Raw genomic sequence first — 27,064 nt, forward strand, 5'->3', positions numbered from 1 at the left:
TCTGCATCACTCAATTGATTTCAAAAAGTTGCATCAGACTTTTTTTGTTACTTCAATATCAGTTATATGTGTTTACTTTTAAATGTGTAGCTAAGTATGATTTTAGAGCTTTGGGGTGTGATTATTATTTCACATAATTATAGAGAAAAGCCAGTATGCCGATTAAAAAACTAGTGTGAAAAACTCCCTGGGAAATTTTCAAGAACGGCATTTGGCCTCCTTGAGCTAAGATGGGTTCTCGTCAGTGACAATAGACACAGCGAGGAGCCAGTGTTTACTGTTCACACATTGAAATCTCCCTTTACTCTGGATAGTTTCAGAGGTGAGGGGTAGTTTGATTTAATAGCCATCCTCTGGCGCCTGAAAGCCAACGCTGTCTTTTCCCACGTGTAAGTATCAGCGCCCGGCTATGGCTAAAGTCCCCAGGAGAGCCACACCATACCCGTGGCCGTGGCATCCAGGTACAGTTGGCCTAGGGCTGAGTGCACATCCGCTTGGATGTATGGCTCATTTTGGATGCACTCTCTGCCTTCACAACGAGTGAGGAGATCTGAACGCCCGAACTCAGTGTTGCACTCCACAATAAATCTTATGTAAAAAGAGTTCTGTCTGACTTATTAACCATTCAGAGAATCCCTGGATGGTGGGGTAATGTCTAGAGCATTTGCATTCAGTTGGATCCCTCCTTCAACCTTTTTGCAGATGCGCAGACGGTTACTATGGAAACCCAACAGTGCCCGGGGAATCCTGTGTTCCCTGCGACTGCAGCGGCAATGTGGATCCCTTAGAGGCCGGTCACTGTGACTCCGTCACCGGAGAGTGCCTGAAATGCATTGGGAACACGGCTGGTGCCCACTGTGAGAGGTGTGCGGACGGCTTCTATGGGGATGCCGTGAAGGCTAAAAATTGCCGCGGTGAGTGTGTGGGCTGCGAAGTCAGAGCCGTTACTAATCGCCATGTGAAGTCTCCATCCATCTACTTACATGTGTCACAAAGGGCTCAGCCTATGGGGTAACTTTATCTCAACTGGTGCGTGTGTTAATGCCAGTGTAGACCCAAGATCTGTGTCTTCCCTGCTTGCCCTGCCTTAGCTCGATCAGCTCCTATAAACGAGGTCCGATGGTCTAGCAAATAAGTGACCTTCCACTGGGGGAGAAAGCGGGACTTGACAGTGCTTAAGTGGTCAAGTGCTCCCAGTGACCGTGGCGAAGGCAGAGTGGTGTCAAAGCCTGCAGTGTTTGTGAGGACAGGCTCAGGGGTCTCTTGAGTCGGACGGGATTTCCAGATACAGGGTGGGAAATGGGAAGACTCCAACCCTGGAGTCTCAGAGGTCTGTGCCCGGACTACCGACTCTCACGTTGCTCTGCAGGGCTGTGCTTCCTTCCCGACATTACAGATCACTTAGAATCATTCATTGAGGAAAGCAGAATTTCATATACCTGAGATGACCAACTTGTAGCCTCAGGGCTAATACAGCCCTCAGATTTCTAGGCACAGATCTTGAAGGTGTGAAAGAGAAAAAATGGCAATTTTAAATTTTTTTGATAATTTGCTATGTCCAGTCCTACTATGCTATTACAACATGGGGACACAAGAGGGTGCTAGCGATACAGAAAAGATATTTTCCCAGGCAGGTAAGGCTTTGTAGCCTTGGGCCAGTCGACTTGATCAGCAAGGCCACCTAGATTGGTTATCATAGGAGGATAATTACGATAACTGGTATTTGTGAAAAGCTTCAAAGTTTACAGAATGCTTTCACTACACTCATGCCATTTCTTTTCATCTTTACTGCAAACCTCGCTGATTCATTGTTTGTTTATTCATCATTTATTAAGCAGTCACTATACTAAGTATTGTCGTAGAAGTTGGAAAAATTATGACCTGGGTCTATTTTTTTTTTAACATTTATTTATTTTTGAGACAGAGAGAGACAGAGCATGAACGGGGGAGGGTCAGAGAGAGAGAGGGAGACACAGAATCTGAAACAGGCTCCAGGCTCCGAGCTGTCAGCACAGAGCCCGAAGCGGGGCTTGAACTCACGAACCGTGAGATCATGACCTGAGCTGAAGTCGGATGCTTAACCAACTGAGCCACCCAGGCGCCCCGACCCAGGTCTATTAAGGAGCTACATGTAATGGTGTGGAGGTGAAGCACAGATGTGGGTCTCAGGCTTTGGAGTCTAATGCGGGTTAGAGCTCAGGGTTGGTCACAACCAGCTGGGTGACATTAGACAAATTTACTAACCTCTCTCAACCACTATTTCCTTACACATAAAATAGACATAGGCATATATATGTGTATATACACATATATGTGAGACGTCAGTGAGATAACAAAGTTCTGGACATGGAATAAATGGTAGCTGTTATAAATGCTAATAATAAAAATGATACTTTTTATTACTTTTCTATAATTAATGCCATCCAGTAGAAATGTAAACCGCACAAGTAATTTTAAAGTGTCTAGTCACCGGGGTGCCTGGGTGGCTTGAGCATTGAGTTGGTTGAGCATCCGACTTCAGCTCAGGTCATGGTATCATGGTTCATGGGTTCGAGCCTCGCGTCAAGCTCTGTGCCGACAGCTCAGAGCCTGGAGCCTGCTTCACATTCTGTGTCTCTGTTTCTGCCCTTCCCCCACTTGTGTGTGCTCTCTCTCTCTCAAAAACCAATAAATAAACATTTAGAAGTTCTTTTCTTGTCACCACATAAATAAATAGATGAAATGTATTTTAATAATACATCTTATTTTACCCAATACGTAAAAGTAATATCACTTTGTCATGTAATCAAATTTTTAAGGTATTAATGAGATATTTTCTTTCCTTTTTAAGACTGAGCCTTCAAAATTCAGTGCATATTTTATAGCCTATTTCAATTAGGATGCTAACTTTTCCTAAGAAACACTTGATCTGTAATTTAGATAACATAAAATTCATAGCTGCAAAAGGGAATTTACATACCCGAGTTGTTCAAACATATTTCAAAGTTTTTCATTGTGACCAAAAAAAAAAGAATCATTTTCCTTTATATTTGCATCTGCATTGACAAAACTGCTTCAGTATTTTGCATAGATAATAGGTCTTGGTGATGAACAGAAGTGGGGAGGGGGGTCAGAACATATAGGATCTGGGTCTGGGTCCGAGCTGTTGGCCCAGGTCTTAATTTAAGGGAAATTAGAGATCTCACTGGTCAGTTGCATCGGCCACATCCCAGGGCTCAGGAGACACGTGCACGTAGCACCAGGCAGATATGACAGACAAGTCTCTAGGGTGATAAATGACCATCCCTGGGGTGCGCACAAAGGTCCGTAAGGGCCCAGGGCCATCCACGGCTGCGTCTGGAGGAAATGCCACTTGATGTGAGTCTAGGAGGATGGGTAGGAGATGACCAGGTGGGCTGGCAAGTGGTGGGAAAGTGTTGTCCAGGCCGGAGGAGCAGAGTCCGGAAAGAGTGTGCTAGAAAGTGAAAGGCAGGTTGGGCCAGGGCAGGAGCCTCGGCTTATGGGCGGAAAGCAGACTGCATCTAGTGTGGACAGCACAGCACCGTCTGTCCCGGACTCCAGCTCACCTGAACGGATCTGTGTTGAACAGTCACTCTGGAACCACTGTGGAGGTTGGAGTTGACAAGAAGACAGACAAGGCCAGAAAAGAAACTTGCTGGCAGAATTAATGAGGGTTTCCAGCAGAGCTTTTGGCATGGGGTAAAAGTGAAGAAGCTCCGTGGCCACTGGAGGTTGGGAGGCAGGGAGGGGTTAGGACGGGCAGGATGGTGACCCAGGTGGCTGGACTGGTTATAGAGGGACACTGTCCCGGTTCTTTCTAGTTTCCAAGCATTTGTAAGTTTTATTCTTGCTTCATTTCCTCTTTCCTGTTCCCCAGCTTTGAGGAGATGAATTCTTACTATTTCTAGATATTTCACTAGAAATCCTTCCAGGCCAGGGGCGCCTGGGTGGCTCAGTTGGTTGAGCGTCTGACTCTTGATCTTGGCTCAGGTCATGATCCCAGGGTTGTGAGATCAAGCCCCACACTGGGCATGGAAACTGCTTCTCTCTCTCTCTCTGTCTCTCCCTCCCCCACCCCTCTCCCCTGCTCGCATATTTTCTCTCTCTCTCTCTAAAATAATAAACAAGAATAATAATAAAAAAGAAATCTTTCCAGGCTATGATAGAATCCCTCTCATGGACTTCCCAGAGGCCCCACCTGCTAATATACTACTGTTTTATTAGGTTAACCCCAATGAGAATCCCAGTATTCAGTATTACTGACATGGGAATTCCTAGGGGGTTGTTGGGAAGGCATTTGGATATTCAGGTGTGCAGGAATCAGGGAGGAAATGGAGCTCCGAGACGCATCAGCTTTGGTGTGGTAGCAGAATTGGTGCTTCTGGAATGGTTTTGCAGGACAGCCCGGGGGCACTGGAACCCCACCAAGCTCTACTGTTCAAGGCACCTTGTATGAAATATGTTAGGCGGGCACAATTTTGATATCATGAGGTTCTTATGAGAATTATATGTAAAGCACCTAGCAGTCGGTTATTGGCACATATTTTATTTTATTTTTTTGTATTTTATTTTCTTTAAAGTGTATTTATTTTGAGAGAGAGAGAGAGAGAGAGAGATTGAGAGCGTGCACACATGAGCAGGGGAGGGCAGGGGGGAGGGAGAGGGAGAGAGAGAGAATCCCAGGCAGGCTCCGCACCATCAGCACAGAGCCTGATGTGGGGCTCGAACCCACGAACTGTGAGAACATGACCTGAGCTGAAGTCAAGAGTCGGAAGCGTAACCGACTGAGCCACCCAGGCGCCCCCTAATGGCAACTATTTTAAATTAGTATTATTTACAGTAAAAAAAACTTTTTGGTAATAATTCCTATTAGAATTGTTGCCATAGCAAGACAACTACTAACAGCTGTGTGACTTGTGGCAAATTACACAATGTCTCTAAGTTTCAGATTCCACACTGGACAACAGAGACAATTATAACACGTCTCTCCTCAGTTTGTTACGCAGGTCGAATGAGAGCTACTGTAATGTGATACGGGCGCAAACTGACAGGACAGGAAATACAATTTATTATCGCCAATATTTGGTGGTGGTCATGCGGTGAACTTTGACCTTTCCCCAGAGGAAGGGGAGGCTTTCCCTGAGACACAGAGGGGCAGGCACCAGAGGGAGAGACACAAGATACGAGAAGGAAACCGAAGGGTGTCCCTAACCTTGGTGAGCAGGAGTGGGTGATGAGTCTATGTCACGGGAAGATACAGCCAGATGAAGACCCATAGTGTGCTCATTGAATTTGCCCCGGGAGGTCCTGGGAGATGTTAGGAGGAAGCAGTTTTAGCAGCCAGGAGGCAAGAGGCAGGCGAAAATTGAGTTGGAGGGAGACAGGGGGACAATTAGTGGGATCAGGAGATGGAACCTCAGATGGACTTTCATGCGTGTGGTGTGTGTGCGCACGCACATGGGTGTGTGCATGTGAGTAAATGGGTGTGTGATGTTTTCTATGGGTGACAATTGAAAATAGATGCGGAGGAGTGTTTTAAAATACAGGTTTTATGGGGCGCCTGGGTGGCTCAGTTGGTTAAGCATCTGACTCTTGATCTTGGCTCAGGTCATGATCCCACAGTTCGTGAGTTCGAGCCCTATGTTGGGCTCTGCAGTGACAGGGTGTGGAGCCTACTTGGAATTCTCTCTCCCTCTCTCTCTCTGCCCCTACTCCACTTGTGCTCTCTCTCTTTCAAAATAAATAAGCTGTATATATATATGTATATATATATACACACACACGCACACACACACATACACACATACACACACACACGGTGTATTGTTATTTAGGTATGGCAAGGCCAGCAGATGCCAGGAGGAGGGGACACACCAAGGCATTGTGGGGAGGGCACTTAGGAAGCACCCATGTAGGTCAGGAGGGGAAATGTGGTTTTTAGAGCCTTTGTTGTGGTTTCCTCAGGAAGGAAAGGGCAAGGCAGAGTAAACGGGCTTAGGATTGGCTACTTTAAACAATTTCAGCAGGCTCTGGGGCATGGGAGCCATCCCTAGTTGTCTGAGGCATGGCCCTGGGTTGAAAGGTCCTGGGGACGGTGGAGGTGAAGCCCAAATGAAGGGAAGGCCCAATAAGAAGGCCTTTGTGGGTGTGGGCTCCGGATTGGTTCGTTTGCACGCGAAAGGCGTTCTGGCTGGCAAGCTATTTATTCTTTCTGGACATTGACTAGCCCTGGGAAGGGCGGTGTCTCCGGGGTCCAAGGCCCCAGAAGGCACATGTAATACAAAGAGTGAGTCGAGTGTTCACAGCTGAGCCAAGGGAATGGGCAGCGGCGAGTGGGGCCCCTAGCACTTCCCCAGCCTCCTGCAGGGGGCATCATGGATCCACTTCCGCTGGGGAACCACCACCTCAGTGCCTTGGCCGCAGTCAGTTACGCTGCCTTTCCTCTGAGCCTCAGCCTTGCAGTGTCCTGTTGTCTGCCACTGCTGTGCCACACGCAGTGGCACAAGTGAGATAACCTGCGAAGTTTTTCTCTTCTTACCTCATTACACCATATGACAGTGCGCATTCCCTGAGTGCAAGCGTTCATAAGCCGTGTGCATTTCTGGGGTATTTTGTCAGTGAACATATTAAATATTTTCAAGGACATGCATATTGACGGCCAGTTTATAAATACCAATTAAACATTTCTTGGAGCCATTAAATTGCATCACTCTGAAAAGGTGAGGGACTTGCTAGCTTGAAACATCAATATTATAACCATAGATAAAACATCAATAGCTATACCTATAGATAAAATTGAAGTGTTTGGCCTGAAGCTAAGAGCTTCAGAGCTACAAATAACTTGTGACTTAGAACAGGGAAATATGTCACATTAAACCATGAAATGTAATATTAGCTATTTCGATTGTTATAACGGAGCTTTAAAATATTAAATATCTACATGATTGGAATGAGAGCAGGCGACTCAGTTGATTTTGAAATCTCCGTCGTATGTTTCTTATGAAGATTTGTTAATAAACATCGGTGGCTCCTTTTTACAGATTCAAGGAATTCATGAAATTGGTTAAGATCGTTTGCTACTTGCTATCGTCATAGCTTCAGTGGTTTTTCTGTGCGATGGTTCCTTCCACCAACCCCATTTGGCCTACTTTTCAGAAAAATACTAAATTTTAAAAGTCATTTGGAAGTGATTTATTGTAGTTTTAGGATTTGAAACATGAATGTTTAAAATTTTGCCTTTGGGGATTAAGGGGTCTTATTACAGCTATATCCAGAAATGGGCACAAATGTGTCTCTTGTGTGTGTTAGCCTGTGAATGCCATGGAAAAGGCTCCCTTTCTGGTGTCTGCCATCTGGAGACTGGAGTCTGTGACTGCAAACCACATGTGACTGGACAGCAGTGTGACCGGTGCTCGGTAAGAGGCCTGCTGGTCATTGCGTACAATTAAAGTATGTGTCAGCGAGGTCTGTAATCGATACCTGAACGTTGGTTCCCAGTGAAATGGACTTCATGACTGCCGGAAAGAGCTCATGCCCAAAACACGGCTGGTGAATGCTGTGGGTCCTTACCTGCGGACCAAGTGTTCAGTCTGTAAGGGGGTGGAATGACGTCGTGAGCACTTTATGATTCTGTGAAACATCCTGTGTTTGACTTGGGAAACATTCTCGTGAGTATTAGTGGCTAACTAAAATGTATCCGTGGCTTCCCCAATTCTGTCCCTCCTGTGAAACAGCATGGCTATTATGGGCTGGACACAGGGCTTGGGTGCTTGCCCTGTAACTGCAGCACGCCAGGCTCCCTGTCGGATGACTGCACGGAGGAAGGCCGATGTCACTGTGTGCCAGGTGTGGCTGGGGAAAAGTGCGACAGGTGTGCGCGTGGCTTCTATGCGTTCCAGGACGGCGGCTGTACACGTAAGCTCTGGAATTCATTATCTGAGACTTTATAGTAATTTCCCGACTTTTCTTGGCGCTCTCCTTTGACTTCTAATTGTGTTAAGTTCCTTCACTTTTTCTCTTTTGAGTGTGTAGGATTTCATACCTTTTTTCTGTTTCCTGGCCCCTGTTTTTCATCTGCCTGGAATCTCTGGTCAGGCTTTACTAATGATGTGAACTGCGATTAGCTTTCGTTTCTTCATCTGTAAAATAGAGAAGCTGATTGTAATCTCCACCCAGGAGTTATTTTAAATGTTGAGCATAGGCATTTGGAACACAATAAATGCCCTGTGGGTATTGGCTGTATCTTCCCGCCTACTTCTGTTTCTCTGTCCCGGTTACCCCGTTTCCAGCAGCAGCTCCTGACAAGGAGGAACAGCCACCTCCCGGGAGACACGGACGGGTCTTGGGAACCACGAGGTCTCCGTTAGGAACTAGAAGAATGGTCTAGAATGGTTTGGATAATTAATAAAAGGGAGATGACCTGTGGCATCAACTCGGACGCCTTCCGTCGCGCGGTGGTCCTGATGTGTTACAACACTGTCTGTCTTCGTTGCAGCCTGTGACTGCGCCCACACGCAGCACACTTGTCACCCGGAATCGGGGCAGTGCATCTGCCCTCCTCATACTCGGGGCGCATCCTGTGACGAATGTGAGGATGGATACTGGGGCCGCGACCCAGAGCTCGGATGCCAGGTGTGCGCTGCCATCGGCATTTTCTTAACCGAGAAGTGCTTTGCTGGAGCAAATTACATTCCTTCTCTGTCGTCCATTCGCTTGACCTCAACCCGGTGAACAGCTCTGTGGTTTGCATTTAAAACTCAGTACAGGTGGGGCGCCTGGGTGGCTCAGTCGGTTGGGCGTCCGACTTCGGCTCAGGTCATGATCTCGCGGTTCGTGAGTTCGAGCCCCGCGTCGGGCTCTGTGCTGACCGCTCAGAGCCTGGAGCCTGTTTCAGATTCTGTGTCTCCCTCTCTCTCTGACCCTCCCCCGTTCATGCTCTGTCTCTGTCTCAAAAATAAATAAACGTTAAAAAAAAATTAAAAAAGTAAATAAAACTCAGTACAGGTTCAGGCATCACCTGAAGCAGCACCTTTAAAGTACATCATTCTAAATTTTCTTCGAGAACCGGCTGTGGAATTGATGGCTGGAAAACTTTATTTTAGTGCCCTTTAAATGTATTCTGCACGTACACTATCTTCCAGGAGAAGGACATAAGTCACTTTGTTGGAGGGTTGTATCCAGTCTTCCTTGGTTCTGTTGTCTATGTAGCTTTCCTCAGTGAAGCTTAGATAGAGGTTGTGTTTTGAAAACAGACTTGACTTTGACCTGTAAGATGATGTTGACTTTCACGTCACAGGTTGGGCCCAGTGCGCATGTGCTGAACGGGGCACAGCCGTCCAGCATGGCAGTCACCGCCTCCCGTTGGCTCTTGGCAAAGTGAATCCATGGAGCCATATTGGGAGAGGCCCACTCATCCAGACCACTTCCCCACACTCAGTGTTCTTCTGTAATCCCCACATGGGTACATTATGAAAATGTAAAAGGTACCTTTTTATTTAGTTAGTTTGTTTTTCCAGGCCTGCAATTGCAGTGCTGTCGGGTCAGCCAGTCATCGGTGCGATGTGCTCACTGGCCGTTGCCGATGTAAGCCAGCGTTCGGTGGACCGAGCTGCCACCAGTGCTCCCTGGGGTACAGAGACTTTCCAGACTGCGTGCCCTGTGACTGTGACCCAAGAGGGACCTCGGCAGACACCTGTGATGAGGAACAGAGTCTTTGCAGCTGTGCAGAGGAAACCGGTATCTGCTCTTGCAAGGTAACGGCCCTTGGCGTTCCACGGTCTTCCCCTCTCACGCGCATCATTAGGACTTTTGGGCTTTTGACTACAGTAGAACCTTGGTTTGTGAGCATAATTTCTTCCAGAAACATGCTTGTAATCCAAAGCACTTGTACATCAAAGCGAATTTCCCATAGGAAATAATGGAAACTCAGGTGATCCGTTCCACAACCCAAAAATATTCATATAAAAATGATCACAATACTGTAGTACAATACAAAATAATAAAGAAAATACAAAATGTCAAGAAAAGTAAACAAACTAACCTGCACTTGCCTTTGAAAACCCTTGTGGCTGGTGTGAGGGAGACAAGAGAAAGGAGGGTTATAGTGAAGGACGACTTTATCAGCAGTGGGATCACTGCTGTCTATTGGCTCAATGGGATTTTTTTCTTTTTGGGCAACTTTCACAAGGAACCTATCCGGCGACACTTGCTTTTGCCTCCTTTGGAGGATTTCGCAGAAATGTGATACTGCATGGATGATCACTCATAATCCAGCAGTGAGAGAGAGAGAGAGAGAGAGAGAGAGAGAGACATTCGGCATCACTACTAGGAGTAGGTTCTACTCCTATTGCGAGACACTGATTTATCAAGCTAAAGTTTGTTAGAAATGTTTGCTCGTCTTGCAGAACGTTCACAGAACAGGTTAGTCGCAATCCAAGGTTTTACTCTATTTACATCAGCAGCTAGGTTTTAGACACTTGGCATGGTTCTCACTGCCTTCTAGGTTTGAGTTACAATTCGGTGTAGGCCCTTCTAGAACACTTCTCTAAAGTGGAATTTTTACTGGTTATTGCAAGTGTCAGATGATGGAACTGAACTGAAAGACACGGAGTTTTCTTTCGTGTTCCGGTTGGCTGAGTAGCCAGTGCGTCTTGAATATTCAGGCAAAACGGGTAACCCAGGGCTTCAAGAAGATGTGATTTTATAGCTGGTAATTATTCTTTGGTATGCGCTGGCCAGACTGAAGGCAATTTGTGCTTGTTGTTTTCCCAGCAGGTAAGATTTCAACATCATGTTTAACTCTGTGTGTTTCCACTGGGTTCCCCATTGTGCTTGTGATTAGGAGGTGACTGGCTACCTCCTCTGATCCTTTTCAGGGGCTGGTGAGAGAGAGGGTAGTGGGCTGACCAGTGACTAGGGGTGAGGAAGGGAGCGCCCATGCAGATACGACGGCCCGGGAGCGATGGAAACACCAGTGAATGTGCCTTTGGCTTACCACACAGGTGATGGCAACTTTCACCCGAACAGGACGGGAAGGGCCTGCCTCAGTGATCACCTGGTCTGTGTTCTCCACCTGACGGGCCATCAGAGTCACCTGGGGCCTCGGGGAGGCCTCCCTGGCTGCTCCAGGAAAGGCTCATCAGGCAATCTATATATTGCCAAGGCCTCCAAGGTGATGCTGATGGTTAGCTGCATTTGGGAATCACTGATGGCGTCAGAGGGCGGGCGTTCCTTGAGGTCAGGGAGCTTGCTTTGCTCAAGGAAACGGCTATTTCCGAGACGTGTGCTGCTCCCGAATTAGTTTGCTGTCTGCTCTCATTTCTGTTCCGAAATCACACCTCTTCTTTTTAGGTAACAACAGACGAGTCTGTTGCTTTTTCTCCTTTAGGAAAATGTGTTTGGCCTGCAGTGCAGCGAGTGTCGAGCCGGCACCTATGCTCTCCGCGCCGACGACCCTCTGGGGTGCACCCCCTGCTTCTGCTTCGGGCTGTCACAAGTCTGCTCAGAGCTCGAGGGTTATGTGAGGACCCCGGTGAGTGGTGCGCGCGGTAAAGCGTGCTGTTTTCAGCACCCTCCCCACCGTGGAAGTTGGGTGATGGTGGGGGAGACAGTCAAGCACTTTAAACTTTGCTCTGATGGCATCAGAAATTCCAGGAAGCTGACCTGGGTTCGCTGTGAATCAGAGCTCTGTTTTCTGCCGTCCGAGGAAAGAAATGAAGCGGGGACGGAAGGCACCCCGTGTCGCTCCTTAGCTAATCTGTCAAAAGCTTTACTTGGCGAGAAGATAAGACTGCAACGCACCACAGCCTCCTTCATAGGATTGAATCCTGCCCCAGCGTAGCAGTAGCTTGGCCCAAAACGCAATAGTGTAAAACACGTGCAGTTTTCACCTTAACCCAGAGGTTTGAGTTTGAAGGAAACATCTGTGTTACTCCTGTTTTAATAATGAAGCTATCTCGTCTGTGAAACGATAGTAGAATCTGACAAATCAAAGGGGAAGTGTGAATTCGTGTCCTAAGGTGTCTTTTTCTTTCCTTCCATGACTAGATAACGCTGGGCTCGGGTCAGCCGCTCCTGCGTGTGGTTTCTCAGAGCAACCTCAGGGGCACGACCCAGGGGGTGTATTACCAGGCTCCTGATGTCCTCCTGGACGCCGTGACTGTCAGGCAGCATATTCACACGGAGCCGTTTTACTGGAGACTGCCAGAGCGGTTCCAGGGAGACCAGGTGAGGCCCACGCCCAGCCTAGGACTGGTTCTCATTTCCTGGGAGACTCGGGTCTCGTCCGAAATCACAATGGACTGTGTTAGCCTACTAGTAACCGAGGGGGTTATTAGTTCACTCTTCTAAGTGGGGCTGGAGAAGTTTAACACTTAGCAAAATCCCCCCATGGGGCGCCTCGGCGGCTCAGTTGGTTAAGCATCTGACTTCAGCTCAGGTCATGATCTCGCGGTTCGTGGGTTCGAGCCCCACGTCGGGCTCTGCGCTGACAGCTCAGAGCCTGGAGCCTGCTTTGGATTCTGTGTTTCCCTCTCTCTCTCTCTCTCTCTGTCTCTGATTTCACAAATATTTTTCATTGTTCTTAATGTAAGCTCAGTGCAAACCTAGATGCTGTGTTTCTTCTTAAGAAATCGCCAGTCGTTGGTTGGGGAGGGGGATGGGGTGTAAAAACCTACTATAACAGAGTATGGAAGGCCTCACCTGCATTTTTGTTTAAATCAATTTGAGTGTGTGAGTGAATTCACCCAGATCTTTAAAATTGGCAAATATGTATCCAGTGTTCCTATAGCTGTAGGTTATTTTTAATTCAAAGGAGTTTGAAAATAATCAGGATCATTACCACACAGATTTGTTACTTTGGTGCTGCCCTCCTTGGGTGCCAGCAAGAGGAAATTCTGGAAGGTGATGGACCTGTCTGTGGTGGCCTTGATGACGGTGGTGGCTTCACAGGTGTATACTCATCCCCAGACTCGTGGAGTTGTACAACTTAATTGTGTACAGCTTTTTACATTCCAAACATGCCTCAGTTAAAACAAACAAAACAAGGAACCTATAAAACATCTCTAACTTTAAAAAAACAAAAAACAAAACCAAAAAAACTAGGGCACCTGGGCAACCCAGTCGGTTAAGCGTCCTACTATTGATTCTGGTTCAGGTCGTGATGTCACAGTTTGTGGGTTCGAGCCCCGAGTCAGGCTCCGCATCGACAGTGCGGGGCCTGCTTGGGAGATTCTCCCTCTCTCCCTCTCTCTCTGTTCCTCCCCTGCTTGTGCTTGCTCTCTCTCAAAATAAGTAAACTTAAGAAACAAAACAACAACAACAAAAAGACTATAGCCTGAGTCAACGTAATAATCCATAATTAAGTAGAATTAAAAGGAAGGAAATTCCAGACAACCTATCCCACCCATGTGATGCGCGATTTCTTTCAAGTGGCAGCAGGCTTGTGGTGAAAGCTTTAAACCAGCGCACATAAGAGGTGTAAGCCATTTCCTGTCCCACAGCTCCTGGCCTACGGTGGCAGACTGAGGTACAGCGTGGCCTTCTATTCTTCCAATGGCATGGGCACCTTCAACCTTGAACCCCAGGTGCTCATCAAAGGAGGCCGGACCAGAAAGCAAGTCATCTACGTGGATGTGCCGGCACCGGAGAATGGCGTGCGACAAGACCAAGAAGTGGGAATGAAAGAGGTGACGGTGTCCCCTTTTCGCATATGTCCCTTAAGGGTGTGAATTTAGCTCTGGGGGCAGTGGAATGACAAGCTGCCAATACGAGAGCAAGAAGACCTGGAGATTAAAATCCCAGCGGGTTTGGTAAGATTTGTGAAAACAGTCCCAAGTTTCATGTTCTCAAGAACTGTATACTAGGTTTGTGTTACCTTGGTGCAGATTGCACCCTAAGTCCTCCATCGCGATAGCCATGTCTCCATCTGAGTGGATGTAATGGCGCGAAGTCTCTGGACTTGCTTGGACCTGGCAGGTGCGTGTCCACTTGCCTGGTGGAGGTCTGTGGACGGTTCACTGTTGACCTGCCGTAGGTGACCCCTGTCTGCTGACAAACGAGGCTGGCGTCACTGCCGCCTGGGAGGTGACCGCAGAGCCGCCTCCGTTGTGTTCGCTCTCCTGCGCAGGATGGGGCTCACTTCTGCAGAAATTGACCAGAGGGTTACTAAGTTCACAAGCCCCTGAGGATTTGTAACCTGAATGTAATTGAATTGTGTTTCTCCCCCACAGAATTTTTGGAGATATTTTAATTCCGTTTCTGAAAAACCTGTCACACGCTCCGATTTTATGTCTGTTCTTAGCAACATTGAGTACATCCTCATCAAAGCATCTTATGGTCAGGGATTACAGCAAAGCAGGTACTTGGAATCTTCTAGAATGAAAAACAGATAGTCTTAATTTGAAACCAAACTGAAGAGATTTGATTCACCCTTATTACTTCCTATATTTATTAGTCTAGATATATTTGTGTGCCTCACCAAAACTTTGTTAAATATTAATATTCTGAAATGTGTGGGAAATGACCTAGATTATCCATCCTCCAATTAATGTGGATATAAAATGTGAGTACCTAATGGTGAAATCTTAGCTGAGGATGAAATATAAAGAAAACAAAACAGTTCTGTCATCTTCTGTTCTGCCCTTGAACTGAGATGACGTCTCTTTGTAATAACATCAAGAATGCTGTCACCTGCTCAGTTAGTGCTTATCCCATAAAGAAAGCTGCTCAGTTATGGCCAAACTACTCCTTCCAGTTCTGGGTGTGCTTTCTGGAACCTTGTTTGTAAGGTCTAAAATGTTGGCTGGGGACCTTCACCGTGTAATAACAGTAATGATGGGCTTTTACACATTCCCTTTATAATCGTGTAGGAGCTACTCCCAAACCGGCAGGAAAGCTCTGATTTAATACGTGAGCAAATTCATTAGGTAATGTGCTAGGTCTCTAGAAAGCGTCTTTTCAAATATTAATGTCCCTCTCACACTTCGTGGTTTCACAGAATCTCAAATATTTCCATGGAGGTTGGCAAAAAGGCGGACAAGTTGCGGCCGGGACAGAAGGCGGCATCCCGTTTAGAGAAGTGTCTCTGTCCTCCTGGCACGGCTGGGTTCTCCTGTCAGGTACACGGCTGGGTCCTTCTGTCGTCGGGCACACGGCTGGGTCCTTCTGTCAGTTAGGGAGACGGTGCTTAAAACCCACTACCTGGTTCTGAGCGGAGATCTGCTTGTTACAGCAACTCCCAAGTGATCAGAATTTGTATGGATTGTATCCTTTTTCTCTTTTAAAAAATTATGGTTAAATACGCATATACAAATTTTACTGTCTTAAACATTTTTAAGGGTATTGTTCAGTAGTGTTAAGGGCATTCACGCTGTACAACCAACCTCCAGGATTCTTCAACTTGCAAACCTAAAACTCTGTACCCATTACACGGGAACTCCCCAGTCTCCCTGCCCACAGCCCGGCAATCACCTTTCTGTCTCCGAATTTGACCACGCTAGGTCCTTCATTTAAATGGAATCCTGCAGTATTTCTCATTTATGACTGGCTAGCCTAATGGATACTGCGTTGACCGTTTTGCCTGTTGTGAATAATGCTGCCGTGAATATGGCCACGTGTATCTCTCCAAGACCCTGATTTCAGTCCTTTGGGGTTTATACCCAAAAGTAGAATTGCTCGGTCATGTGGTAATTCTGTTTTTAACTTTTTTGAGGAGCTGCCCTACTGTTTTCCACAGCACTGCGGCATTTTCTATTCCCGCTCACGGTGCACAAGCGTTCCACTTTTGCCGCATCCTTGACAACTCTGATTATTTGCTGGTTTTTTGATGGTAGTTCTCCTGGTGGGTGTGAGGTAGTATCTCATTGTGGTTTTGATTTGCAGTTCCCTAACGATGGGTGAGGTTGAGCGTCTTTCCAGGTGCTTATTAGCCATTGTATCATCTTTGGAGAAATGTTTAGTCAAGTTGTGATACTGTCATTTATCAGAAGAAAGATGTATTTGGTCTTTATCCCCTATTCCTAGCACAGAGTTCTTAAATGCTTGGAATCTCCTAAGTGATGAGATCTGTAAATGTGTCTTTTGTTATGTTAATGAGGTGACTTTTGGAAAGCTCCTAGATCATGTAAGGATGGAGGCTGGTCACCAGAAGAACCCGCCATGTGGTTGGAGGACTTACAGTCTTACCCCCAGACCTCAGGGGAGAGGGGAGGGACTAGAGGTTGAATCAGTTTCCAGGGGCCAGTGATTTTCTCAATCGTGCCTATGTTAAGGAAGACTCCGTAAAAACCCAGAAGGATAGGGGCGCTGGGTGGCTCAGTCCGTTAAGCGTCTGACTTTGGCTCAGGTCACGATCTCATGGTTCGTGGATTTGAGCCTCACGTCGGGCTCTGTGCTGACAGCCCAGAGCCTGGAGCTGCTGCGGATTCTCTCTCCATCTCTCTCTGCCTCTCCCCAGCTCATACTCTGTTTTTGCTCACTCTCTCTCTCTCAAAAATAAATAAACATAAAAAAAAACCAGGATAGAGTTCAGAGAGCTTCCTAGTTTGTCAACGCTTGGTGAACCAGGAGAGGGCATGGCAGCTCCAAGCCCCTTCCCCGTATCATGCCCTCTGCATCTCTCGCATCTGGTTATTTCTGAGTTACATTCTTTTATAATAAACCAGTGATCCAGTTCTGAGCTCCACTCTGGCAAATTAATTAAACTCCAGGAGGGAGTTGTTGGAGCCTCCAATCTATAGCTGGTTGTCAGAAACACGGGTGACAGCCTGGATTTGTGATTGGCATCTGTAGTGGGGGGGGGGAGGGGCAGACTTCCAGAACTGAGCCCTTAACCTGTGAGATCTGATGCTATCTCCAGGTAGGCAGTGTGAGAATTAAATTGTCAGACACCCAGCTGGTGTCCAGACGTTGCTTGGCGTGGGGGGAAAACAAACCCACACAAAGAGCTGGCCGCAGAATGTACTGATCAGAGCTGCGGCTCAGAAGCGGAATTGGTGTCAGACTGGCTACACGTCCTTCGCCCATTGTGTAATCATGTCCATTTCCTTTTGCATCCGCTCAGGACTGCGCACCTGGTTACCACAGAGGGGAGCTGCCGCAAGGTGGTGGCCGGGGACCCCGCCCTCTGCTCGCTCCTTGTGTGCCCTGCAGTTGCAACAACCACAGCGATGCCTGTGACCCCGAAACTGGCAAGTGCCTGGTACGTGTGTTTGTGTGGCTGATTAGAGGAGGCACAGAGTCTTTGGATTTCTGGTCCAGAGTCCTATAAAGATCTTGGGTTAGAGGGAGCTTATATTTAGTGTAAACTACACATAAATTTCCTTCCAAAAGGCTAAGAGGTCTGATGCTGTCAGTGCGAAGTCTTGTGTAAGTTTTAGTTCTGTGAATTCGTGTGTGGGTACCAACTGGGGAATTAGTTACATGTACTTGCAGTACTGGTGGTTATGGTGAGGGTAGACGAGACCTTTGTGTCCCAGAACCGGGAGGGTCACCTGGAGGTTTTAAAATAAGTTAATGCCAGCATCGCAGATTTATTTCTCTCCTCGCAATTTTTTTTTTTTAAAAAAACTTATTTTCGGGGCGCCTGGGTGGCTCAGTCGGTTAAGCATCTGACTTCAGCCCAGGTCCTGATCTCACGGTTTGTGGGTTCCAGCCCCGTGTCGGGCTCTGTGCTGAGCGCTCGGAGCCTGGAGCCTCCTTCGGATTCTGTGTCTCCCTCTCTCTCTCTGCCCCTCCCCTGCTCGTGCTCTGTCTCTCTCTCTCTCTCTCTCAAAGATCACTTTAAAAAAAAATTAATAATACTTAATTTCTTGGATGTCTTCGTATGCGTTCGGTTCTGAGATACCTTTCCCTTGTTTTTAAAACACAAAATTCAAAATGCAGAAGTTGAGGATATACCTGGCTTTACTGAGGGATTCGTGAATTGGGGGGGGGGGGCAATCCCATCTGTTGAGTAGAGGGGAGCTCCAAGGAGTTATACAAAATAGAAATTTTTTAGGAGGGAGGGTGGGGCAAGGAAGTTATTATCAAAAAGAAAGGATTGCTCCAGAGGCAAGGTCACTTTCCACTGGGGGGAGGGCAGGGAGTCTGATGAGGTGGGTCACCTCCTCTTCCTTTTTTGGGGATAGAGAAGGGCCTACATGACAGGGTACCTCACTGGTGCTGATGAGAAAATTCCCGACTGACTGGTCAAATACGTTTCTGGGGGAGACTGAAACTGTAGTCAGGCTAGGTATTAGGTCCAGTTTGGCGTCTTGGCCTAAGTGGTGCCATTTTGGGCCCATGGTTCTCTTTTTAACAGCCTAGACCAAGATCGGTCCCGGAAACCTAAGGAGAATTCTGGTCACCGAAAAGGAACACGTGGGCCAGATGGAAGTCTTGAGGCCTTGCTGAGGACAAACTCTTGTGTCTGTGATTTTGCTTAAGCTGACAAGGCCTTATTGATAGCGTAGAATAACCTGATATTCTTTCCCCGCTCTGGAAATCTCATTTTTAAAATAATAATTCTTGGAGAAACATGGGTTACTCGTATAAATTGCGCCAAGACTAACTTACCTCAAGTAAAATAACTCATTGACAGGAAATGAGCTGCCCACCGAGAAAGACATACCTGAAGCCGTAAAGGTCCCAGGTGTGGCTTAATCACAAGGAACAGGACAGGGAAATTAGGACAGGGGGCTCCCAGCCGACCTGCAGCCACTCTAGACCTGTCTTCTTCTGTTTGGAAGCATTTTTTCGTATGTGGCCTGTAAAGGTCATTCGCACTAGGGACGCTGCTGAACCATCGCAGTGTGCAGGTGAATTTCGATGCTGAGGCGCAGCAGGGTTTTCCTCAATTAAAAAGGTATCTATTAACCTTTGCTGACTTCATTATATATGTGGAATTAAAGAATTGTTCCAGTTCTACCCGGTAAAATGGACTTAATGAAGATGCAAATAGCTGCAACACTATTAAAAAAAATTTATTCACTTTAATCAGCTCCTGCTCCAGGCAAACGTAAGGTCCTAATCGAGAAAATGAGAAAATCTCATTTAAGGATTTAAGGAGGATTGATTTCAGGCAACTTAAATCGAGACGCGATTAGCGGGGAAGGTCCCTTGGCCAGTCATGGGGACAAAGGTCTCATGGACACGTGGTTCGTGAGTTCGAGCCCCACGTGGGGCTCTGTGCTGACAGCTCGGAGCCCGGAGCCTGCTTCGGAGTCTGTGTCTCCCTCTCTCTCTCTGCCCCTCCCCCACGCCCTCTGTCTCTCTTTCAAAGATAAGTAAACATTAAAAAAAGTTTTTTTTTTTAAAGTTGATCAGTTCTTTCATGCTGTATCTTTCCTTGGTACAGCTAACTATTTTAACAAGATTAGGCACTCTTAGGGCATTAAATTATTACCTTGCCTTTCCTGGCCCAAATTCACCAGAATAAAGTTGAGCAAATGACCGGTTGATTTGTACCCAAGGAAGAATAAATACAACCTGCTTAACCCAATCCAGGAAAGATTGTGGTGAAGAGTGTCACCAGTATCAATAAAGACAGATAGCTTTTTGGACAGTTCCCCGCTCTGGGAGGAAACGTTTGCCAGATGTTACCTGGAACCCATAAGAGCTCACACCTGGATTTGTTCGTTAAATTTTGCAGTCCACAACAGTGGATACGTATGCTCCAAGATGACTTAGGTCTGAACTACACTATTCACACCAAGCAGTTATTTAACGTATGTTTACCCACCTCCAGCAATGGGGAGCTCCGCTCATCTTTGGGCAGCCCTGATTATTCCTGGAATTTAGTGCCCTGGCTTGTCTACCCATTGGTGCACTTTTAATCTTTGGAGCCATTGAGACAAACCAGTAGTTCAAATTTGTTCATGAAAGATGGCAATGTTTTTTTTTTTTTTTTAAATTTTTTTTTTTTCAACGTTTATTTATTTTTGGGACAGAGAGAGACAGAGCATGAACGGGGGAGGGCCAGAGAGAGAGGGAGACACAGAATCAGAAACAGGCTCCAGGCTCTGAGCCATCAGCCCAGAGCCTGACGCGGGGCTCGAACTCACGGACCGTGAGATCGTGACCTGGCTGAAGTCGGACGCTTAACCGACTGCGCCACCCAGGCGCCCCAAGATGGCAATGTTTTAAGAAATAACTTGTAAGACATTAACTTCCTCTTTCACATATCAACGGCCCTGAATCTCCAGTCCTCCTGGTCAAATATCCTTAGTTTATATGCCTGATGTTTCTATGGAATGGTTGAATCCATTCCCCATCCTGAGGTTCAAGTATCATGCCCACAGCCCAGCACCTTTTCTCCAGGTATGGGTGGGGCATCTCTCTCTGACTTTAGGTGTCCCATGAAGGCAGCCCGTGGGTTTTGCCAGTCTGGTCACTGCTGCCTCTGCTGAGCTGATTTAAGATGCTTACACTCCGTCCACATGTTTAACACCGAGTCCTTGCTCTTTGAACTTGGGGCCTTATCTTTCCTCTTCAGTCTTCATCTTGTGAGGTCTCTTTTGTGGTTTAGTGCAACAGTGCACTTCTAGTTGGCAAAATCTCTTTTAAGCACTTCCTGTGGATTATTACGTAGGTGGGCATCCAGACCATTTTGGATCTGATTTAGTCACTCAGCATATAGTGTCCCCCCTCTTCATGTCACTGGGACTTCGATAGTATCCTAAAAATGATTGGTCAGACATGTGACCTGGAAAGGGGTGGGGAGACTGAGGAACACCAAGCTATCCTGGGAATTCCTTTCCTTGGGGACTCCCTTCCAGGAGATAACCCTTAACGCTTTTGCCCTTGAAAAACTGACCAGCCTTGTCTGTGCAGCTTCCAAAGCACGTGACTCATCCTCCAGATCGGTTGACTTGAACAGGTTCTCACTTCCCAGCCACTCTCGGGGGCAGCTTGTCTTCAGTTCTCTAGGATCTTGGAAACCAGGAAGCTCACGATCCGTTGTGGATTTGGGGAGTTTTTAAATGCTGGAGTTGGTGTCACAATGAAAACCAGAAAATCGGATCCATACTTGTTCATCATCTATTTATTGTTCATCAGATTTATATTGTGTATCATTAAAACAACTACTTAACACATGTTCTTTTTAAGAGCGAGGTTGCAAATTTTACTCCTAAAGAGATCGTGCTTTTAGGGGCCTGGGAGATCCCAGTAAAATCTACTTTCACCAGGTGAAATAGGAATGTAATTTTAAAACAAAATACTGGCATATTTTTTAACCAAAAGGATTTCAAAAATAGCGTTTCAAAGGTCTAAAAAGGTGTCTTTGTATATCCTCTCTGGCTGCCAAGAAGAAAGTCTGCTTCTGTTTGCCAGTGTTCCGCATCTTGTCTTTCTGTCCCTACACCCCACACGGAAGCCAGTGCCCAGGGCCTGGGTGGAAAGTGATCGAACTGGCCAAAGCAGATTTCACCTTGGAAATGAATGCCACACAATTATTTTCTCTTGTAGCTTCAAAAACTATTTTAATGGCAGGATCATAAGTCGTGTCATCGAAATGGTGACATAAAATTTAACTAGAAATGAATTGCTTGTTGCGAGAATCTCCTGGTGGTGCTCTAAAGCTCAGCAGTTTCGGGGCACCTGGGTGGCTCAGTTGGTTAAGCGTCTGACTTCAGCTCAGGTCATGATCTTGTAGCTCGTGAGTTCGAGCCCCGCATTGGGCTCTGTGCTGACAGCTCAGAGCCTGTGACCTGCTTCTGATTCTGTGTCTCCCTCTCTCTCTGCCCCTCCCTCACTCATGCTCTGTTTCTGTCTGTCTCTCAGAAATAAATGAACATTAAAGAAATTTTGGGGCGCCTGTGTGGCTCAGTCGGTTGAGCGTCTGACTTCGGCCCGGGTCATGATCTCACGGTCCATGGGTTCGAGCCCCGCATCGGGCTCTGTGCTGACAGCTCGGAGCCCAGAGCCTCTTTCAGATTCTGTGTCTCCCTCTCTCTCTGACCCTCCCCTGTTCATGCTCTGTCTCTGTCTCAAAAATAAATAAATAAACATTAAAAAAAAAAATTAAAGCTCAGCAGTTTCTTCCCTGTTTCCTAAATCGTCTCTTTACTTCTGTTCTTTCAGCCCCTCACCTGTGATCAATGAACCCCAACTATATGTAAAACCAGTGTGCTTCAGATGTTTTTTTGAGTTAGTATATATTTTAGATCCATGTTTTAAAAAAAATTTTTTTTAATGTTTATTTCTGAGACAGACAGAGCATGAGTGGGGGCGGGGGCAGAGGGGGGTGGCGGGGACACAGAATCGGAAGCAGGCTCCAGGCTGTGAGCTGTGAGCACAGAGCCCGATGCGGGGCTCGAACTCACAGACTGCGAGATCATGACCTGAGCCGAAGCTTGACGCTCAACCGACTGAGCCACCCAGGTGCCCCTAGATCCACATTTTAAGGACCTGAAAGTTGGTGGCTTCTAGAAGCCATGTGTGTGCATACATATTGTATGTGTGTGTATTTTCTATAAGAAGGATGTATTAATAATTCCTAGGCTATATTCATTATGATGAATACAGGGCAGAGCTGGCAGTATTTCCAGGATTTAAAACCTATGAAGAGGAGCACCTGGGTGGCTCAGTCGATTAAGCATCTGACTCTTGATTTCAACTCAGATTAGATCTCACGGTTTGTGGGGTGGGGCTCTGTGCTGACATCGTGGAGCCTGCTCTCTCCCTCTCTTTCTGCCCCCCTCTTTCCAACTGTCTGTCTCTCTCAAAATAAATAAAAATAAATATTAAAAAAATATATGATGAAAAATGCTCTTCCTCTCAATAATAATAATAATAATAATAATAATAATACCTGACAGTGGCTTACTTAGGTGTTACCAGGTAAGGATGATTTCTAACAATTACCCCATGATTTTCCTCTCCTTTTGAAACGCGGGGCTCCAGAACTGCAGCCATAGCACCACTGGTGACCACTGTGACTTGTGTGCTCCTGGGTACTTCGGGAAGGTGACTGGCTCAGCCAGCGACTGCTCCGTGTGCGCCTGTCCTCGCAGCCACCCTGCCAGGTGAGCCCGCGCAACTGTGCCCGGAAGCTGGGGCTGCTTCCATTCTCGGCCTTGGTTTCCAGGCTTTTAACTAATACTCTCTGTGTGTTGAGAAATGCTGATTTTAAGAGAAAGTGTTCATTATGACAGCCTTTGAAGAGAATCTTTCCAAAAGCAAAGTATCTGTGTTGGTATCGGGGTGTTAAAATGGAACCCACGGAAGAAAATACTTTCAGGTTTTATTGTTTATTTTATTTATTTATTTTTCAGTTTACTTTTTTTTAACTTACATCCAAGTTAGCTAGCATCTAGTGCAACAATGATTTCAGGAGTAGATTCCTTAATGCCCCTTGCCCATTTAGCCCATCCCTCCCCCACAACCCCTCCAGTAACCCTCAGTTTGTTCTCCATATTTAAGAGTCTCTTCTGTTTTGTCCCCCTCCCTGTTTTTATATTTTTCTGCTTCTCCTCCCTTATGTTCATCTGTTCTGTGTCTTAAAGTCCTCATATGAGTGAAGACATGATGTTTGTCTTTCTCTGACTAATTTCACTTAGCATAATACCCTGTGGTTCCATCCGCGTAGTTGCAAATGGCAAGATTTCATTCTTTTTGATTGCCAAGTAATACTCCATTGTGTGTGTGTGTGTGTGTATGTATGTATTTTTACCACATCTTCTTTATCCATTCATCCGTCGATGGACATTTGGACATTTGGGCTCTTTCCATACTTTGGCTATTGTTGCTAGTGCTGCTATAAACATTGGGGTGCATGTGCCCCTTTGAAACAGCACACCTGTATCCCTTGGATAAATACCTAGTAGTGCAATTGCTGGGTCGTAGGGTAGTTCTATTTTTAGTTTTTTGAGGAACCTCCATATTGTTTTCCAGAGTGGCTGCACCAGCTTCCATTCCCACCAGCAGTGCAAAAGAGATCCTCTTTCTCCGCATCCTCGCCAACATCTGTTGTTGCCTGAGTTGTTAATGTTAGCCATTCTGACAGGTGTGAGGTGGTATCTCATTGGAGTTTTGATTTGTATTTCCCTGATGATGAGTGAAGTGGAGCATTTTTTCATGTGTCGGTTGGCCATCTGGATGTCTTCTTTGGAGAAGCGTCTATTCATGTCTTTTGCTCATTTCTTCACTGGATTATTTGTTTTTTGGGTGTTGAGTTTGATAAGTTCTTTATAGATTTTGGATACTAACCCCTTATCTGATATGTTGTTGGCAAATATCTTCTCCCATTCTGTCAGTTGCCTTTTAGTTTTGCCGATTGTTTCTTTTTCCTTCACTGTGCAGAGCTTTTTATTTTGATGAGGTCCCAATAGTTCATTTTTGCTTTTGCTTCCCTTGCCTCTGGAGACGTGTTGAGTAAGAAGTTGCTGCGGCCAAGATCAAAGAGGTTTTTGCCTGCTTTCTCCTTGAGGATTTTCATGGCTTCCTGTCTTACATTTAGGTCTCTTATCCATTTTGAGTTTATTTTTGTGTATGGTGGAAGAAAGTGGTCCAGATTCATTCTTCTGCATGTCGCTGTCCAGTTTCCCCAGAACCATTTACTGAAGAAACTGTCTTTATTCCATTGGATATTCTTCCCTGCTTTGTCAAAGATTAGTTGGCCATATGTTTGTGGGTCCATTTCTGGGTTTTCTATTCTGTTCCATTGATCCGAGTGTCTGTTTTTGTGCCACAGGTTTTATTTTCTGAAGAATAATTATAGCCTCCAACCTCTGTATCCAGCGTACCTGGAGATGAATTGTTATTAATTTTATGAATGTCGATATGAAGAATTCCATTCCTGTTTAATGTAAGGGAGGGGGGGGCGGTTAGAATCTGTATATGCTGGTGAAATGATGAAATGCAGAAATGCTCCTTAGTAATGAGACTGAGGCTAGCTTCTGCCTGAACTCGTGATGCTCATGTTGGAATTATCTGAACCCAGAAAAGAACCAGAGGTTTTACGTGGAAATTGGAATATCTATGAGACCTCTTTGGTTTATATGAAATTGTAATGCATAAATAACATTTCACCATCGCTTAGAATGTTTGACAAGGCATTGAACATGTATAGATCAAATACCAACTTTTGGTAGGCTAAAATGAAGTTTTCTTTTTTAATCATTGAGGCTTGATGGTAACAAATGAGAGGTGCTGTTGGCCTCCCTCCTAAGCTACCCTGCATATAGTTATTACTATGAAACTTTTTGGGTTAAAATGTGTATAAATTTTAACTCATTAATTCTACTTCTGTAATCAGAGCCGTAGAAATATTTGCATATGTGTGCAAAGATGGATATATTTTGGCATTGCTTATACTCACAAGCAATCACAGGGGAAACTGAAATATCGACTCACAGGGAACTGATTTTTATATATCGTGGCACACACCTACAGTGAAATAGTGTACAAACACTGAGAAAAGAATAAGGTATATCTGTAGGTACTGAGTTGGAAAAACGAGCAATTAAGCTATGTAACTGGGGGCGCGTGGGTGGCTCAGTCGGTTAAGTATCTGACTTCGGCTCAGGTCATGATCCCACGGTTTGTGAGTTTGAGCCCCATATGGGACTCTGTGGTGACAGCTCAGAGCCTGGAGCCTGCTTCCGATTCTGTGTCTCCCTCTTTCTCCGCCCCTCCCCTGCTCATGCTCTGTCTCTCTGTCTCTCTCAAAAACAAATAAACATTAACAAAATATTTTAAAAAAAACCTATGTAACAATGTATAATATGGTATTTTGGAAAAAATTCATATCTACGTGTGTACCATATACATATGGATAGCTCTTTCCATATCCAAACTAGCTCCTTCTAGTTTGCACATTTGCGTACTTTTGAATATTTTACTTCTTCGATCTAAAAAGGTCCTAACCACCCCCAAGGTGCACAGTAGTAAGAGACAGGGTGTGAACATCTGTGAGCTCTGCATCTGAGAGACCCTCACAGACATGCTTTACTTTGCTTATATCTTGTTTCCGTTGAGTCTGTTCCTTTAGTCTTTAAGGAGGAAAAACAAGTCCGAACTGAAATGGGGCTGACCCTGAACCCTGTCACTCATTCCGGAAACTCCCACAGGTCAAAAACACCGGCTACCCCAGAGGTTTTTTTCCAGCGGGTTGCAAGTACCCATCTTAGCCTGTAGGTGGCGCAAGGGGCATGGATAATTGAAAATGTGGAGGCAGGGGTTGTGGAAAGGAAGGAGCCAAAAGCTGAAATCCCTGAGAAGATCTGAGAGGATTATTAAATTTTGAATGGCTCTGTCATTTTGCTTCTAATGGCCCATCACATGGCTCCCTACTTCGGGTTCATTTATTTTCAGATGGCGCCCTCCCCCATGTGCAGACCTTGCCCAGCTTTTCCTCCTTGCTGCCTTTCCAGTCAATTACCGTCACCGGGCACCTGTCAGGCTGCATCTTCCCGTGCTTGTTCAGGGTCTTGCACAGCTCTCTCCAGTCCCCTTTCCATCTAATAAGCCAGGTGATAATGCCCTTCAACCTCAGAACAAGACCCTTTTCACCTGGAAAGCTTTCTTGTTCGGTGACTAACTTGCTGTAATGTGTGTGATCGTACAGATTCGTTGTAATCTGTCAATTCTTGGCCTCTGCGCCCACATGATTGTCACTGGCTGGGTGTGCGAGGAATATCTTTTGGATATGACAGATGCATGCGATAGTGTTGGTCACATGTTTGTTTTCCTTCTTTTTGCCCCCAATAGATTTTAAGCCCTAAAAAGGTTGTCTGTCTGGTGTAATCACTTAACTTTCAGAGCAATATGGAGTATCCTAAGACTTATTCATAAGTGCCATAGGCAGATTTGAAGCCGTGGATCTAAGAATTCAAAAAACTATGTTTTTTCTTCTAGTTTTAGTCCCACTTGTGTCTTGGAAGGTGATCACGATTTCCGCTGTGATGCCTGCATTCTGGGCTACGAAGGACAGTACTGCGAAAGGTACCCGGGGGGGCTGGTTACCATGCGGAAATCGCTAGGTGCCTCTGCCCCGTTGATGCGTACAGGGCGTATTTACTAACGGGATTTGAGAGGTGTTATCAGTTTGGATGGGCATGACTGATACGGGACCTGATTACTATTC

The 27,064-nt window shown here is 46.0% G+C and overlaps 1 protein-coding gene across 2 annotated transcripts in view; it reads left to right on the forward strand.

The window, feature by feature from the left end:
- LAMA1 (laminin subunit alpha 1) overlaps positions 1 to 27,064 on the forward strand; it is a 168,552-nt gene that overhangs the window by 87,872 nt on the left and 53,616 nt on the right. For both annotated transcript variants that reach the window (XM_053902399.1, XM_053902400.1), the window contains exons 19-31: positions 703 to 914; positions 7,309 to 7,415; positions 7,734 to 7,914; positions 8,495 to 8,631; positions 9,516 to 9,752; positions 11,387 to 11,530; positions 12,046 to 12,225; positions 13,500 to 13,685; positions 14,229 to 14,356; positions 14,996 to 15,116; positions 17,060 to 17,197; positions 22,882 to 23,003; positions 26,836 to 26,922. In XM_053902399.1, coding sequence (XP_053758374.1) covers positions 703 to 914; positions 7,309 to 7,415; positions 7,734 to 7,914; positions 8,495 to 8,631; positions 9,516 to 9,752; positions 11,387 to 11,530; positions 12,046 to 12,225; positions 13,500 to 13,685; positions 14,229 to 14,356; positions 14,996 to 15,116; positions 17,060 to 17,197; positions 22,882 to 23,003; positions 26,836 to 26,922 — 1,980 coding nt within the window. The remainder of the gene's footprint in view (positions 1 to 702; positions 915 to 7,308; positions 7,416 to 7,733; positions 7,915 to 8,494; positions 8,632 to 9,515; positions 9,753 to 11,386; positions 11,531 to 12,045; positions 12,226 to 13,499; positions 13,686 to 14,228; positions 14,357 to 14,995; positions 15,117 to 17,059; positions 17,198 to 22,881; positions 23,004 to 26,835; positions 26,923 to 27,064) is intronic.

Source organism: Panthera pardus, unplaced genomic scaffold, assembly GCF_024362965.1.
Source record: "Panthera pardus isolate Hobbes unplaced genomic scaffold, ASM2436296v1 HiC_scaffold_15, whole genome shotgun sequence".
NCBI classification, from domain to species: Eukaryota; Metazoa; Chordata; class Mammalia; order Carnivora; family Felidae; genus Panthera; species Panthera pardus.